The following is a 14,874-nucleotide window of genomic DNA, read 5'->3' on the forward strand; positions in this document are numbered from 1 at the left end:
TATCAGCCATGTTAGCATGCAGTCTAATTACCGCCAAGATGAATATTTTTCTGTTCCTTCACCTCCAGAAAAGTGACTTTCTGAGCTGCAACACCAAGGCTGTGATGAAGCGTAGAAAATGGTGAAGAGAAACTCATTAAGGAGAACAAGATTACAGCAGATGTAATCAGGGAGATGACAAGATTAAAGACGATGGGGAAAAAGGTGGTGTTTGACAATATACTTTAAAGCTCAGAATAAAATTCGAGTCCTGAATTTGTCCAAACTGCAGAATGCTTCTCTGCAGCTAGCAGGCTGTCTGTGAAACCAGTCAGTGAAGCGTTTCACCTCCCCCTAGCGCTGGTTCTCGTGAAGGATCACAACCCGTCGCTGTTGGCCACAATTCACTTAGCTAAGTACTGCAGACAGGCAAAGTCTGTCTAACAGCTGAAGTTTTACTCTTTATCAGTGTGTTGATGTCAATATAGAGTTTCAGTTTTTACTTACTTCTTAAAAACTTAAGACTAATATTTAAATAGACCACTAAAACTACAAATTGGTACTCAAAATTTGGAAAATCTGGAAGTGAAATACCTTAACCAAGATTTCTTGTGCCAAAGCATCAAGCTTCAATGGGATAGAATAGTAATCTACTTGGCTTTCTGAAAGAAAAAGAACAAACCAAGCATCAGGGCTTTTTTTTTTTTTTTTTTTTTTGTTTTTGTTTTTTTTTTTTTTCCTGTGTTGATTCCTTTCCCTCTAATTTTGAATCAACTAGCCAACCCCAATTATTGCTATGCCAGAGAAGTGGGAAGGACACAAATCTCCTAGCAGCTGAGTGATGACTGAGGAGGTCAGTGATTGATTTTGCTGTGCTCACTAGCAGGTGGGTAAATGTAAGTACATGGCACAGCTGAGTTCCACTTTGGAGGCCGTAATCATCTACTGCAGGTGCTGTTTCCTCTCTGCTTGTGATTAGGGGATGGAAGGCTTAGGCTGTGTCACTGCAGTGTGTGAGTGCTTGGATGGCACAGCCACGTATGGGGTGAGGGGAGAGATGCGAGGACAGGAGGTGTTTTGTGCAAAAGGACATAGGAGTGAGCAGTGCTTATATCTGCCTAACATGCTGCAGGTACTTCTGCCCTTAGGAAAGGCCTGTCTTAGTTGTACACTTTGCCCTGCTTGCCTGCTGCAGCAAATGGAAGGTGGCAGAATGAGGGAAGTAAAGTTTGTCCCAGAGCTACAGCCACTGCCTGGCACAGTAGGTAACTGGATCTTCCTGTGTCCTGGTCTTTGTTCCTTTGTTTGTGATGCTGCAGGAGATGGTGGGTCTTCTAGCTTTATTGGGAGGGGAAGAAGGGCTAAAATTAGAGATTTCTGTGCTGGAGTTATTACTGCTGTTTATCTGAACTGCAGGTAATTAAACATATTGTTTAAACTGTGACTTGCTTTGTGGTTTAGCTACGTGCAAATGTATTCTGCCTCCTTGTGACTTTTTAGCAAACTCAGGCTGATAGTGATCAATGCTTGATGTACAGGAGCTCTGAAAAATAGGAAGACTCAATGGAATTAAAGCTCTTCTTCGTGTGCTTTGTTAATGATTGGTATCAGCTCCATGTGCAGATCCACTGTTATTTAATCACCTAAAGATCTTGGATGTTCAGTGAAAAGTAATTTTCCTTATTTTAAATCTTCAAGACTTATTAACCTTTCAAAGGATGTATCTGTGAGCTCTGCTTGTGCCCTAAGAAAAGTGCTATATGTTGCTAGGTTCTGGTGCTTTGTCTCAGGAAGCTCTGCTATCTGTACTTCATCCTTTCAGTTCAGCACTGATTGCAGTATGTAAACCAAGAGAATTAAGGGGGAAAATATGGAGAATAAGTGGAAGAAGAGAGGGAGTAATATATATCAGGATCATAATTCCTCTCTGTGTCTTTCCTCTGTCTTTAATTAAATTAGAGAGGTCTGTGGAGACTTCATATATCACCTTCCCTTAAAGCGATTTTCTTATGGCTTCTTTCTTCCTGCATCAGGATATTTTATTTCTTCAGTAGTTACAGGGAGATGTTATTCTCCAGTGAGGGCTAATTGAGAATAATTAACTATTGGCTAACGTGCACTCACATCATCAAACAGAAGAGGGCACTAAATCAAAGGCAGTGGATTACTAAAACCCAGAACAGAGACAGCATCTCCCCAAACCTGGAGCTGAACAATACAGGAAGAAATGAATAATGCATGATTTTGCTCGCTAGAGAAAATTGGCTCTTTATTTTGCTAATTGTGGTTTGGAGAAAATCCAAATCATACAGATTTTTTTCGTCCCACTGTTGTAGTAAGCAACTCATTTCCAATGCAAACTATGTGGTGCTGAGGCTGTTAGAGCAAGAGAGAAGCCAAACCCGGAGTAACTGTTGAAGGGCTGACAGCTCTTGCCAATGGGAGTACAATGAGGCTGGATGTGAATGTCTTTGTTGCCATTTAAATGATAAATGATTAATGGAGTTGTATCAAATCAAAATCACTGTGGTCTTGCCCCTTTTTGCTTATTTGCGGTATCAGAAGTAGAAGGAGCTTACACAGTGTTTGACCCTGGTTATAAATACAGAAGTACTCTGAAGCACTTGACGTTGTAACTTAAACCTGTTAATAAGAAAAACCTTAATGATTGGAATTGTCCCTTCCCTCTCCTGTCTGCCTTCAGCATCTCCCTTCTCAGTCTTGTCTGAGGTACTAATTCTGAGATATCCTCACTCAGGCACTATCCACATGAAGACACTTCCTAGTTGCGAAGCTTAGATGTCCATAAATGCAAAGTACTTTCAGAAGTTGAAATAATATGCTATGAAAGACAAATTTATATTTGAGGACACTCTTTTCTTTAAAGAAAAAACAGTTGAAAATAAACTAGAATTACATAAATTGTTTTTAAAATATTTTTTTTTTTTTTTTTTTTGCAAAACATCAGTTTTCAAAGGGCTCTCCTGTTTCAGAAAGGCCCTTTGTGAGACTCCTGTTTAATGGTATGTCTAAATGAACAAAATCAACATGCTGTGTACCTCACATGTACCATTCTCCAGTTCTTTGACACTTTTTACACTTCTTGTACAAAGTTATAGGCCTGGGGGAAATGTTTGTTGCTTTGTCACATGTAGATATTCAGTGGCCCTTCCTAGGCTCAAAATTTCTGTGTTGCTACTTGCAGTTGACAGGGATTGGTATTCAAGATCTGCTCCAGCTACCAGTATACTGTCAAAATAGCCATTCTTATTTCAGATCCCTCTAAGTTGTTTCACTGAGGGGTAAAAAAAGAAAAAACTTACTGTCAGGATAGATTGGGAACTGGTCTCCTGACTTACTTTTCTTCTCTGCACTGGGGGATAAGAACTAAGAGAGGTGATACCATACAAACTCTACCCCTGCTTCTTACCACCATTCTGATTTTTTTTTTGTTGTTTCCACCAGCAATAGACTCTGATCTCTCAGCTTAAAAAGTAATTTTTTTTTTCCTTCCTATAAATTGTCTGGTAGGATCTTAAATAAAAACAAGACCATTTAAATTCTTCCAAATTGTACATATGAAGTGATTGCTGTAGCCTCTGTGGTCTGTGTGACCCTTTTGCTGTGCCATCGGGCCTTCCTCATGTCTTTTAATCCCATAAAGCCACCAGTATTCCACTGTGTACCCAGATAACCCAAACACTTTCCTTGTTGTGGTAGAGACGGGAAGTCAGCTAAGAAATAGCATTGCTGTAGCTGGTAAACAGCCATACATGTGTCAACACATCAGTTGGCTGCTGTGGGTCAGCGCAAACAATAGCTGCTTCCTCCAGAGGGGATGCATGCTGCTGGAGGTCTCTGCTCAACTGCTTGCATTCCAGAAACTTACAGGAACTTACCTTTTGAGATTTCTATCCTGTTATAAAATGGACCTCAAATTTGCAAATGATGTCAAAAGGGGAGGAATGACAGATGGACAGATACAAAGATAGCTAGGCCTCAAAGCTTTTTTTTTAAGCTGAAAGCATATCTTATTTTAGTGATGTTGGAAAACTGGACAGAAAGAACAGTATGCTTTTACATGACTCTGTAAACACAATATAGAGTCTATTGAAAGTTCACATCGAAAACAACACCAAAACGCAAAAATCAAGAAAACTAAGACCTTGTAATTCCTATTTTAGAAATTATCAATGTTTTTTACTGTTGTGCTCTCTAGATTTTTCACAAAATCGTTTATATGTCCTGAAAATTTATCCTAGGAACGGGAAAAAATAAAACCTTATTACACCTCTAGAGTTACTGCTACTTCACTAATAATGATTTGCAGAGCGAACTGTCTGACAGTTGTGGGACCTTAACTCCGTCATTTCTTTGCCATTTCTTCTGGGTCATACTTCTGGGTCTGAATCAGTATAAGTTTCCCCTTTCAACTGCATGACTGAGGGCAGTGAGGTTGGCATATAGAATTAGGCTACAGATTTTTGAGGACCAATGTTTTAAAAAACAACGTGGAGCACAGCTTTCTACAAAAGGGACAGAGCAGCATCTGCTGAAGTGCTGACCCTACATTATCACACAGCAGTATCCCTGCAGCAGCAGTTTTGAATTGAATTGTTTGCAAGCCCACTTTATCAGTGGGTGTTGGGGGCTATCTTTTTGTTCCTCATAGCTGCATCAATTACGTAACTTCAAAAATCATCCAACTGAACTGGTCCAAACCCCTAAGTGGCCCTGCTTTATCTTCAGTTTCAAGTTTAATATTTTTCAGCTTAGCTTTTCAACTAGCTTAAGTTAAATGAAAAGAGCTGTTCTTAAGAGAAATACAATTTTGCGTATGGAGAGTTAATCTAATTTCATTTAAAAAGAAAAGAAAGGATGCCGTTGTGATGATCTCAAAACATTGCTGATTTTCTCTGCAGAGAAGCACAGGTCTCTGCAGTCAGTGTGTGTTTGCCACAGCTGAGGTGCCACTGAGCTTTCACTGAAGAGGGCTGTGCAGCTCAGCTCATTAGGAGAAAAAGTGAGAAGTGGGGAGTCACATAAATAACCCAGATTAGGGGTGCAAAAATGCTTATACCTTGGCATCCATGCTGAGAGTGAAGTAAAACTGAATAAACAAGAGGACTGCACGGGCCATGTAGCAGGAAAACAAACATTGGTGTTACAGAAGAGGTCACTTAATGTCTGTCTTCAGAGCACCTCTAAATTTGCAACCTCATGCCCAGCGACACCATGAAGGGGCTTCTGAGATGTTCAGAGAAGCCTTAGCTCATATGGTTTTTGTTTGGTTGGCAGTGGGCCTATGTTTTGAAGGAAGCTGTTCGCTCTTCTTAAAGAGGATCATGGTTAAGAGGTTTCCTTCTTTTTTCTGAATTTTAACTTGAACTCATTGAAAGAAAAATAACTAAAGGAGTATGTCAAGTCAGGATTAACTAAGCACAGAGGTGAAGCTGACAGAACTTGGTTCTGACAGGTTGCAAAAGAAATTGCACTGATGGCTAAAATTCAGCTAGACTCAGTCCCAGCTTATGACAAGGCAACTACTGTCAGGGAGACCTCCTAACCTTTTTCTTCCTGTAGTCTTTTCCTTGACATGCACTTTCCTTTGCCCTAAGTAGTCTTAATTTATTTTATGTTGACAGCTACCATCTCTGATCAAACTCCAATCCCTATAAAATGTGAATGTCCATCATCCACTGAGACTTTACCTTTACATTCCTGTCAGAAAAAGAAACTTACACACCTATAGTTTAAAACATAATTACACAACAATGATTATAATCACATTACTAACATGCAAACATTGAATGCTCTTCTGTAATTTCCAGCAGAAACATTGAGGTCAAGATATTGTCAGCAAATGTTAAGATATTACTTTGTTGCTAAAATTTGGTATATTAAATCCTGTAATTTCCAATATCCAAGTGTATTCTTTATTAAACATCTAGCAGACTCAGTTTGTGGCTATTATGTATGCTCTATTTACAAAGTGACTGTTTACAACTTCCACAAGAGGCTGCATTATTAATATATTATTAATACTGCCTAACACCTTTCGGAATGTAGGAATATCCAATTACTTTGAGGTAATCTAGGAGGGCCAGTCAGGTTGTGGGGCTGAATGACAGCTGAAGGATCTTACCTCCCTGGGGAAGGATGCTGCTGCTCTGAGGACACAGAGGGAAGAAATATCCAGTTCAGGTGCGTAAGGGACAGGAGGAGCTGGACCTGTACGGGGGAAGCTGAGGGCTGGAAATTGGCCTTGGTGGAGGAGGAGGTGAAGAGGAGTGACAGGTGAGTGTGAGGCATGGGTGGTCAGATGGGAACTGCCAGAGAAGCGCTTTCGCACGCTGGTGAAGCTGAGCACACGTTGTGATGTGCGTTATCCGTGTCCTGCTGCTCTGGGGGCTCCTCTGAGGGGCACGTCAGACTTTAACAGCGCTGACACACAAAACCTTGAGGCTGCCGAGCTCTTTTGAGCACCTGCCTTCGCAACCTTCGTCTGCTTATTAAAGCGCTGCGTTTTTTTTTTTTTTTTTTTTTTCCCTTTTCCCCCCGCACTGAGGACGCGCCGCCTCACGACGGGTGCCGACCCCAACGGCCGCTCCCTGAGGCGAGCCTCGCGCCGCACCCTCCCCACCGGCTGCGGGCGGTTGCGCAGGCGCGGGGCATGGCCGCGGCTCCCCGCGAGCATGTGCAGAGGCGGCGGGGGGGCCGAGCCGGGCCGGGCCGTGCCGAGCCGAGCCGAGCCGAGCCGGGCAGGTTTGGCCGCCGCAGCCGCCCCGCCCCGCCCCGCCCCGCTCCCGGCGGCTCTGCCCGGGCGGCGCCCACCGGGCCGGGGCGCGGAGGGAGGCGGCCTGCGGGCACGGTAAGAGCGGAGTGGAGCGGAGCGGGGCAGAGCGGGCGCTGTCAGGCGGCTCCGCCTGAGGGGGGGCGCGGGGCGGCTGTCAGCGCGGCCTGGCCGAGCCGAGCCGAGCCGAGCCGTGCCCGGCGCCTTGTTTACCGGCGGCGAGGGGGGGGGGCAGAGGCAGTGGGGGTGCCCCCGCCGCCCTCACGCCTCCCGCGGCCGCCTGTGAGGCGCTGAATTGCCGCGAGCAGCTGTCAGCGCCGCGCCGCCCCTGTCGCGACTCGACTCTGTCGCGACTCTGTGGTGGCGCTTGGTCCGGCGCCGTGACAGCAGGCTGCGTGCGGCCTGTCGGGGCGGAGGGGCGCCCTGGGTGTGCGGCTCAGGCAGTGGGGTTGTGGGGGAAGCTCGGGGATGGGGCAGCTCCGCCTCGCTTCGCAGGAATACCCCGGGGTAGGCTGGCATCGCCGTGTGGCGGTCTGAGGGGGGCTTAGCAAAGCTGCCCGTCCCGCTGGGGGCTGCGGGAGAGGCAGGTCCGAACCTCCAGTCCTCACAGCAAAACTTTGCTCCCCGTGGTGCTAGGGAAGGTAAATGCAAGGCTTCCTATCTGCCTGTGATGGGGCTGCTCCGAGGGGCTGCCCCCTCCCCTCACTCCCTCTCTGGCAGCATCACTCCCTTTAGGAAGGGTGCTGGGAACAGGGAGATTTTTTTTTTTTTTTTTGTATGATGGCCTCAGTGCCATGCTCTGTTCCTCTCTGAGGTTTCAGTGTTACCAGGTTCAGAAAGTCCCCAAACTTCAGCCTGCTGTGCTCCATCATCGGTTAAGCCACCGAGGGGCTTTATCTCCGTAAAGCCAACTTAGAGGTCTTGCTCCTTTGTTCTCTAGGACATCCTTTGAAAATGAATCACGTATTTGGTGTGCACTGCTTCCTTTGTTTGTTTGTTTTAAACCTGCATCCTTTTTTTTTTTTTTTTAATCTGCCCCTGCTCTTTTATTATGTAAAGCGATGAATAATTGTTCCCTGCTCTGGGCTGTGGGGCGGTGGAAATGGATGTTAAGGACCGGCAATTGACGTGGAGGAAAGAGAAGTGCTGGTAAGAAGTAAGGGTGGGCATGGGAGAGAGGGAAGAGAAGGTTTCAGGGAATCTTTAAATAGAGAGCAGTGGGAAGAGAGCCTGCTAATAGGATAAAGTACGGGAAGGGCCAGGAGAAGCGTGCTGAAGTCACAAAGCTTTCTGCAGAACGTTGAGAGTTTGTAAGTCATTATAAGCTCTTGGGGCTCATCAGCTTTAGCTATTGATTGAGGTTTCAGAACAAACTGAGGATGGACAGATTTTCTGGTTACATATATGTGGAAGTAGTTCCTCGAGTTTCTTACTGGATTGGGTACACCATTAGCTCAATCCGACGTGATAATTCCTGTACGTTCAGCAATAGGCTTGCTGCCTTGTTGGATGGATGCTCCTGGTGCTCTGAAGTATGTTGTGGCCACTTTTTGCGGCCATACTTTTTGAACTATGCTTTGACCACTCCTTATTTTGACTTCTCTTTCTGTAACTTTCGGTGTAATTGCCAAGCTGCTATAAATTGCATGGCTGTCTGTTTTGTTCTTCTGAAGCTGGAGATGCAAAGGTTTCCCTGTGCCATCTTTTTGAGCGGACCCTGTGATTCTCTTTGATTTTTTTTTTTCTCCATCAGCTGTTGCGCTAACTTGTCCTTTTTAGTTTTTAGACTAATTCAGTGTTTCAAGAAAATGAAGTTAACTCACAGTTTCGCCTGCAGATGCCAGTGTAAATCAGTCAGCCAGAGCTGTGAAGTTGTCTGGGAAAATGTCTTAAGAAGAACTTTCAGTTGGCCAAACTTTTTTTTTTTTTTTTTTTTTTTTTTTCCTAGTGTTCTTTACTTTGTAGTATCAGAGTGATGGTGACAGGTCCTTGGTATGTGTGAGGTAGTGCCCATGAAAGACCACCTTTGTGCCCTTGTGGAGCCTTGTTGCAGTTAAGGGGATTCAGCAGTGATCTTGGCCGGTGTGTTTCTGTGCATATAACATATTTCATTTTCAAGCTGACTTCTTTAACTGGTTTGATCAAACTAAGGAAAGGCTTTCTTGAGAAAAGCTGTATGTGATGCTAATGCTGGCTGCAGCCCTGCTCTTGCGGTTGCATCTGTGTAGGTATCTGCATAAATCCGTCCTCAGGATTTTGGATGCCAGCTGAATAAAAGGGAGACATTGTTCCAGGCGCTGTTATGTTTCTTCAGACTGCTGTGGGAGCAGCTGCCTCTGATCACTACTGCACAGTCTTCTGGATGTTTTTCTTGTTTTCTTGTGTGGGTACAAGCGTGTGCATCTTTTTTTCAAGCACAGATTTTGTTGTTTGCGTATAATTTAAATAAAACTATACTACAACTATTTGCAGTCTTACACACAGAGTTAGTCTTGAAGCCAGTCCTAAATAGTTTCTTGTTGAGTTTGGCACAGGAGAGGTGCCATCCCTTTCATACCATTTTGCATTACTTCTTTAGTTCTGTTAAGCTGCTTGTTTGCTTTTCTGTTAACTTGACAGTGGTTGCACACCGAGGGACTGACTTACAATTTGGTGTTTTGTATGACTGCTACACACTTGTTTAAGTTGCGATGTGCGGTGTCTTTCACCATCTCTGGTAGTTACCCAAAACATAAGAGGAATGTTTGGATTTCTTGTAGGCAGATGCTTGGGTACATAATGTAGACCTTCTAAGTACAGTCTTAATCATGGCAATAAGCTGTTTGGAAATGTTGTAGCCTTTACAACAAGTGCAGCCTGTGAAGACCAGTGTTCTGTATCTTTGTGTCTGTTGTAGTGATGAACAGAAACTTCTTGCTGTTGAGGTGAGGACTGTAGCTTAGAGATTCTGATTTATTTGTTTATATGGAGGGGGGGGAGAGGGGGTTGGGGGCACCTAGGCTTGTTTCTGTTCTCCTGCAAGATATGCATAAAAATAGTTGGGGATGGTGCAGCCAAGCTGTTTTCCCTGTTATAAGGGGTATTTCAAGTGATTCAGAACTAGTTTGTCTGCGTTTTCCAGTGATTAGGAAGAACAGAAGAAGCTGGATGTCAGGTCTGTAGTGAAATGATTTGGTCAGCTATTTTGGAAATTTCAGTCTATTTAATTATTTATTTTTTTTCCCTCTGATGTAATTCCATGTTTTGCTTTGGTGTGAGCACCCACCCAGAAGTGAAGGAAGTGTAGTGCTTTTTAAGCTTTCTGCATGTTGTACTGTAACTAAACAATAATCGTGCTTTGATTGAGCTTCTGTGCTTGCTGATCACCCCTTACTTAAAAACTCAGTCTTGTGTTTTGGCCTTTTTGTCTCACTTAAGCTTAGAAAACACAGATTTTGGAAGCGATTTTTTGGAAGTAGTTAGGGAGTCTTTTCCTTTTACAGAGGTTGAATTAGGTGTTTCTTGCTTGGGAGAAGAGAGGATGGGGAATAGATCTGGTATGCTGCTGAAAATCACGAGCAACGTGGAAAGGGTTCCACATGAACACGCTGTGTAGTGAAGGCAGAAAGAGCCCATGCGTGGCTGCTTCCTTCAGGAGGGGATGCATCTGCAGGAATCTGGTGTCCACACACCTACCAGTCTGTGCCTTGTTCTAGCTTAGAGATGTTAAACCACGCTGAGCTGCAGCTGTTGGTTTCCCACTTGCTGCTCGGTGGGCTTTTCTCTTTTTCCACCATGTCAGGTTTTTGAAAAGTTTGCTGGATAGGAAGAGTCTGAGTGTAAAGTTCAAATCCCGATCTCTAAAGACTCTGGGCCTTTTGTATATTCCTTGTCTGGGTGGTTCCGTGCCATCCATCTGACGATGCCACCCCTTCAATGAACACAGAGATGGAGCATCCTAGTCATCCCCCTGTATATTTCTCTCTGTAAGGTTTTTGTTCGTTAGGAATTTTGCTGGAAAATGAGGATTCTGTAGGAGCATCTGTGCTCCTGCACTCCTCTAACTTCGATTCTGCAGGTAATTGGTTACTCCTGTAGAGATAAATCAGTGCAGAAGGCATCAAAACTTCTTGTAACCTAGGAGACAGAGAAATAGCAGGGTAGGTTGTTTTTTTTTGGACATAATCTCATCTAGTATACCATATGAAGTGTTTTCAGTTGCTGCAATCTGGCAGCTGTTTGGCCACCTGTGTGGGATTATAGGAGATTCAATATGAATGTACAGTGTGCACGGTGTGGTGTGCGGGTGTTTATTTGTGTTAACGCACTGCATGGGAACCAATTTAGCTTTGTGTCGTGCTTAAACTGCGCAAAAGCGCTACCTGTAGTGCTCTTATGTTCTTGTGTGGACCTAAGTCTGAGTTGCAGGAATAATGCCAGTGTTTGAAATTGATCGGATTAAAATAAGTTAAAAATAAATTTTCCCTTCTTTGGACTCCTCTTTTGGGTTATGATTGTGCTTGGCAGTGTTTCTAATGTGGATCTAAATGGAAAACTAGAATAAAAAGGTCTGTTTCCAGGGAAAGTTTTTTTTTTTTTTTTTTTTTTCCTCCTTTGGATTGGTTATTTGGGTGTATTCATATACAGCTGTTTTGCCACTCTGCGTATTTCTGAATTTAAAGGCTTTTGAAATGTGGGAATTGGTGGGCAGGTAAGGAGCAGGCTTTTTATGCTGCAGCCTGGAGGGTGAGAGGTGCACATGGCTTCGAGGATGCTTTTTGAAGTCTTCTCAGTTTGAATCCTGTGTGGGGAGGGGAGGAGGTCTTTGCTTTATTTTCCGCTGTTTCATTAGTAAGGCTAGAATTACTTTCTGATTATTAGTCTTTCCTTGATGAAAAAGAAAGTAATACTACGTTGATTTTTCATGCAAGTGAAGTATTTTTAGGCATGAATCAAACTTTTTCTGAAGTTGAGTGCCTACATAAGCAAAAGCACCTTGCTTTTTTCTAAATGGCATATGTTTTATCCTTTCCTTTGGAATATGTCTTGTGCTTACTCTGCTGCTGCAATAACAACGACTTAAGGTGGTGTCCTTTTATTCAGTTTTGATTTCCAAGACATGAGGATCAGTTGCCTAGAAAGCTGCCGTCAGAACTTATTCTTCTTGGCTACTGACTTGTTGTGCTGAGTTGGTTTGATAACAGAAATGCCTTTCTAAACCCCTTTTTGTGGCATGCTGAAGGATTCTTAATACTTTTGGTAAATGAAGCATTTCAAGCATCTTTTGCATAGTATTATTTTCTTGACTTTATTACTTGGTTGCCATCTAGCTGGGGAGAACAGTAACAATATTTTTTGCTAGCATACCTAAGCTATTGTGTCCATGAAGATTTTCCTGTTGCTGCGTGAATCTGAGCTAGCATTTCACTGTATAGGCAAGGTTAAGTCAGTTGAAGCTGGCTGCCTGCTGTTGAGAAGCAGGATTATTGAGTTTACTCATTAGTCTATTAATTATAAAATTCTTTCTTCGTCATTATGTGTGTTGGAAGATGCATTTTTTTTCCCCTTCTAGACCTCTTTGACTGCGTTAGCTTTTTAAAAAGGTGGATTTTATTAAGAATCATGGGTTTCTGACTTCTGTTACAATGCATTGATCTCTGTGGAGTTACTTGCAAGGGTAATTGATATCAGATTGGCTTCTTATGTCTCACGTGGAATATGTGCTTTCTGTTGTACGACTACGAAGCCAAGCCTCTTAGTTTGCATCTTGAAATAGTAAACTGCTCTTCACGGCCCAGGGTTTATGAACACAGGTTATTTGTCTCTTGGAAAGACAGGATATGAGCAATAAGATTTATACAGAATAAATAAATAGCAGTTGTTTAGAAACAAAGCTCTGCAGTTAGTCTACTTTGAAGAAATTCACAAAGATGGAGGTTGTGTATCTTTATAAGCTAGAGTCCACAGTTTACTTCACTTAAAGTGTTATGCTGTGAAACTTTTTTTTTAAATCATAACAATTTCCTCTATAGAAAAAGAAAGAAGTGGAACTACTACAATGCTTTTTATTTCAAGTAAAACCATAGGTTAGAAATTAGATGTGTATTAGTGGGATATATGTTAGGTATGAATTGCTGTAGAAGAGCAATATGTTTGAAAAGTTGATGAAATTTAATGAAACTACAGGTTTATGAAATGACTACGGAACCAATAGAATAAAAGAAAATGTCATTTGAAAAATATTTCCTAACTTAATAGGGAAACAGCTGCCGTATAAAAACCATACTAACTCAAACATGCATCTCAGAGTTTGTTGCTGTTTGACCCCAGTGAGAAATCATCATTATTTTGGCTGATTGAAAATATGTAACTCTATTATTTGTTTTTCAAATTAACGTATGAAATTCAACAAATTGAAAAGAATGAAAATGAAATTTATTACTGTATTATTAAAAGTTAATCTGAACCTTGTGTTGTATGACAATATTCAGAGTTAACTTTACCTACCTTCACCATCTTTCTGTGTTGTGTTCACTGATGTCCTCTCTTGATGTAGAGATGCATCAGGCAATAACTTTTCTAAATGTTGAAAGTCTTTCGAGTGTAAACTGTGCAAATAACTTAAAACTATTTTGTGTTTCAGCCACCTGTTCCTAGCTGTTTAACAGAAGTGGATTGTGAATTTAAGCCTTTGATAACCTCAGCCTATCAGCATTAGAGTCTTCGGGACAGATAGCAGCTCTCAAAGCCTCTTCAGGGGATGCACCATGACATCAGCTGTGATTGACACTGGAGGTCCTGGCCTGGAGTTCGACAGCAATGGAATAAAAAAAGAGGAGGTTAGAAAAAAAAGAAAAAAAAAAAAAAAGGAAAAAAACCCACAGAATTTATTTACTAACACACTTAATAACTTTTATCTCAGTTTGAAAGAAAAATTTACTGTGAACTCGTGTGTGAAATGGACCAGAGATTGTTGTATGGGGTATTATAGAGCAGACCATTTTTCAAGGATCTCTTATTTGATATATTATTGCAGGGGAGTGGAAGCAGTAAGCTTTGAAGTCTGTGGTACAACTGTGGACTGAGCTTACAAAAAGAAATTCTGTACTAAGCACCTCTTTAAAGTAAAGATCTCAGATGTGTCTTGAGGTAGGATGAGACAAGCAAAACAGTACAAGGACCATTTTCAGTGTATTTGCTTCTATTTTGCGTTGTTAAAAAAAATAATAATATTCTACTATCCTGTAGGTTGCGGTAAATTTTGTGTTTGGCAGAGTTCCACTCCTGCAACACTTGAACAGATTAAGTATGCTGTAACAGACATTTTGATCCTTAAACAAGTAGAGATAGGCATATGGGCTTTGAAGTAGCTAGTTCTTTTGTGATAGCTTATATATTTAATCCAAAACATGAGTGTTCATAAGATAGAGGTCAGCCATAGGTATGTTGCAGTCTACAGGCAAAGCCTTGATTATGTTTCATGGAGAAGGGAGAGAAGAAATACTTCCCACAGCTGAGTGTCTTAACTAAAAAGCTTGCTGTTTTGCAGTATCTTAAAGTTGTCTGATGCTTTAAATCTCAAGTGCTCAGAGTCAGGAGTGAGATTCAGGAATGTCCCTCTGGTAGACAATAAGCTTTTTTTTTTTTTTTTTTTTTAATATTTCCCTTTAAAAGAAATTTTCTTCTAAAACCCTTCAACATTGTTATTATTCCATAAAATATGTAAGAGCATAAAAGGAAAGTACTGATTTAGAGTTCAACAGTGCAGTATTTAGAGTTTTTTTTATTTTTATTTTTTCTTTCTATAGGAAAATGAGCCAGTCTCTGAATTCCCTGCAGTGATTGTGGAGCCAGTTCCTAGTGCCAGACTAGAACAGGGTTACGCTGCTCAGGTCCTGGTTTATGATGACGAGACTTATCTGATGCAAGATGTAGCAGAGGAACAAGAAATTGAGACTGAAACTGTGGAAACAGGTAGACTTATTTTATTTTCCTATTAGATTTTATTTCTTTTAGAAGTCCATGAGGAGTGTGACTTTTTGTATTTAATTGCAGAGTAGAGATCCTGACCTGGTATCAGATCTGTTGCCACTGAAGTTACTTTTACTTGGCTTCAGTGGCAG

The 14,874-nt window shown here is 42.0% G+C and overlaps 1 protein-coding gene across 3 annotated transcripts in view; it reads left to right on the plus strand.

The window, feature by feature from the left end:
* Positions 1–6,794: 6,794 nt before the first annotated feature.
* ELF2 (E74 like ETS transcription factor 2) overlaps positions 6,795–14,874 on the plus strand; it is a 32,465-nt gene continuing 24,385 nt past the window's right edge. Inside the window, exons 1-3 of one of the 3 annotated variants that reach the window (XM_032187067.1) lie at positions 6,795–6,850; positions 13,395–13,590; positions 14,560–14,725. In XM_032187067.1, the coding sequence (XP_032042958.1) occupies positions 13,519–13,590; positions 14,560–14,725 (238 nt within the window). In that variant the 5' untranslated portion in view covers positions 6,795–6,850; positions 13,395–13,518. Of the gene's footprint in view, positions 6,851–13,394; positions 13,591–14,559; positions 14,726–14,874 lie in introns of those variants that run through there. The other 2 variants (XM_032187071.1, XM_032187070.1) reach the window with 2 other exon arrangements.

Source organism: Aythya fuligula, chromosome 4 (genome assembly GCF_009819795.1).
Source record: "Aythya fuligula isolate bAytFul2 chromosome 4, bAytFul2.pri, whole genome shotgun sequence".
In the NCBI taxonomy this organism is placed as follows: Eukaryota; Metazoa; Chordata; class Aves; order Anseriformes; family Anatidae; genus Aythya; species Aythya fuligula.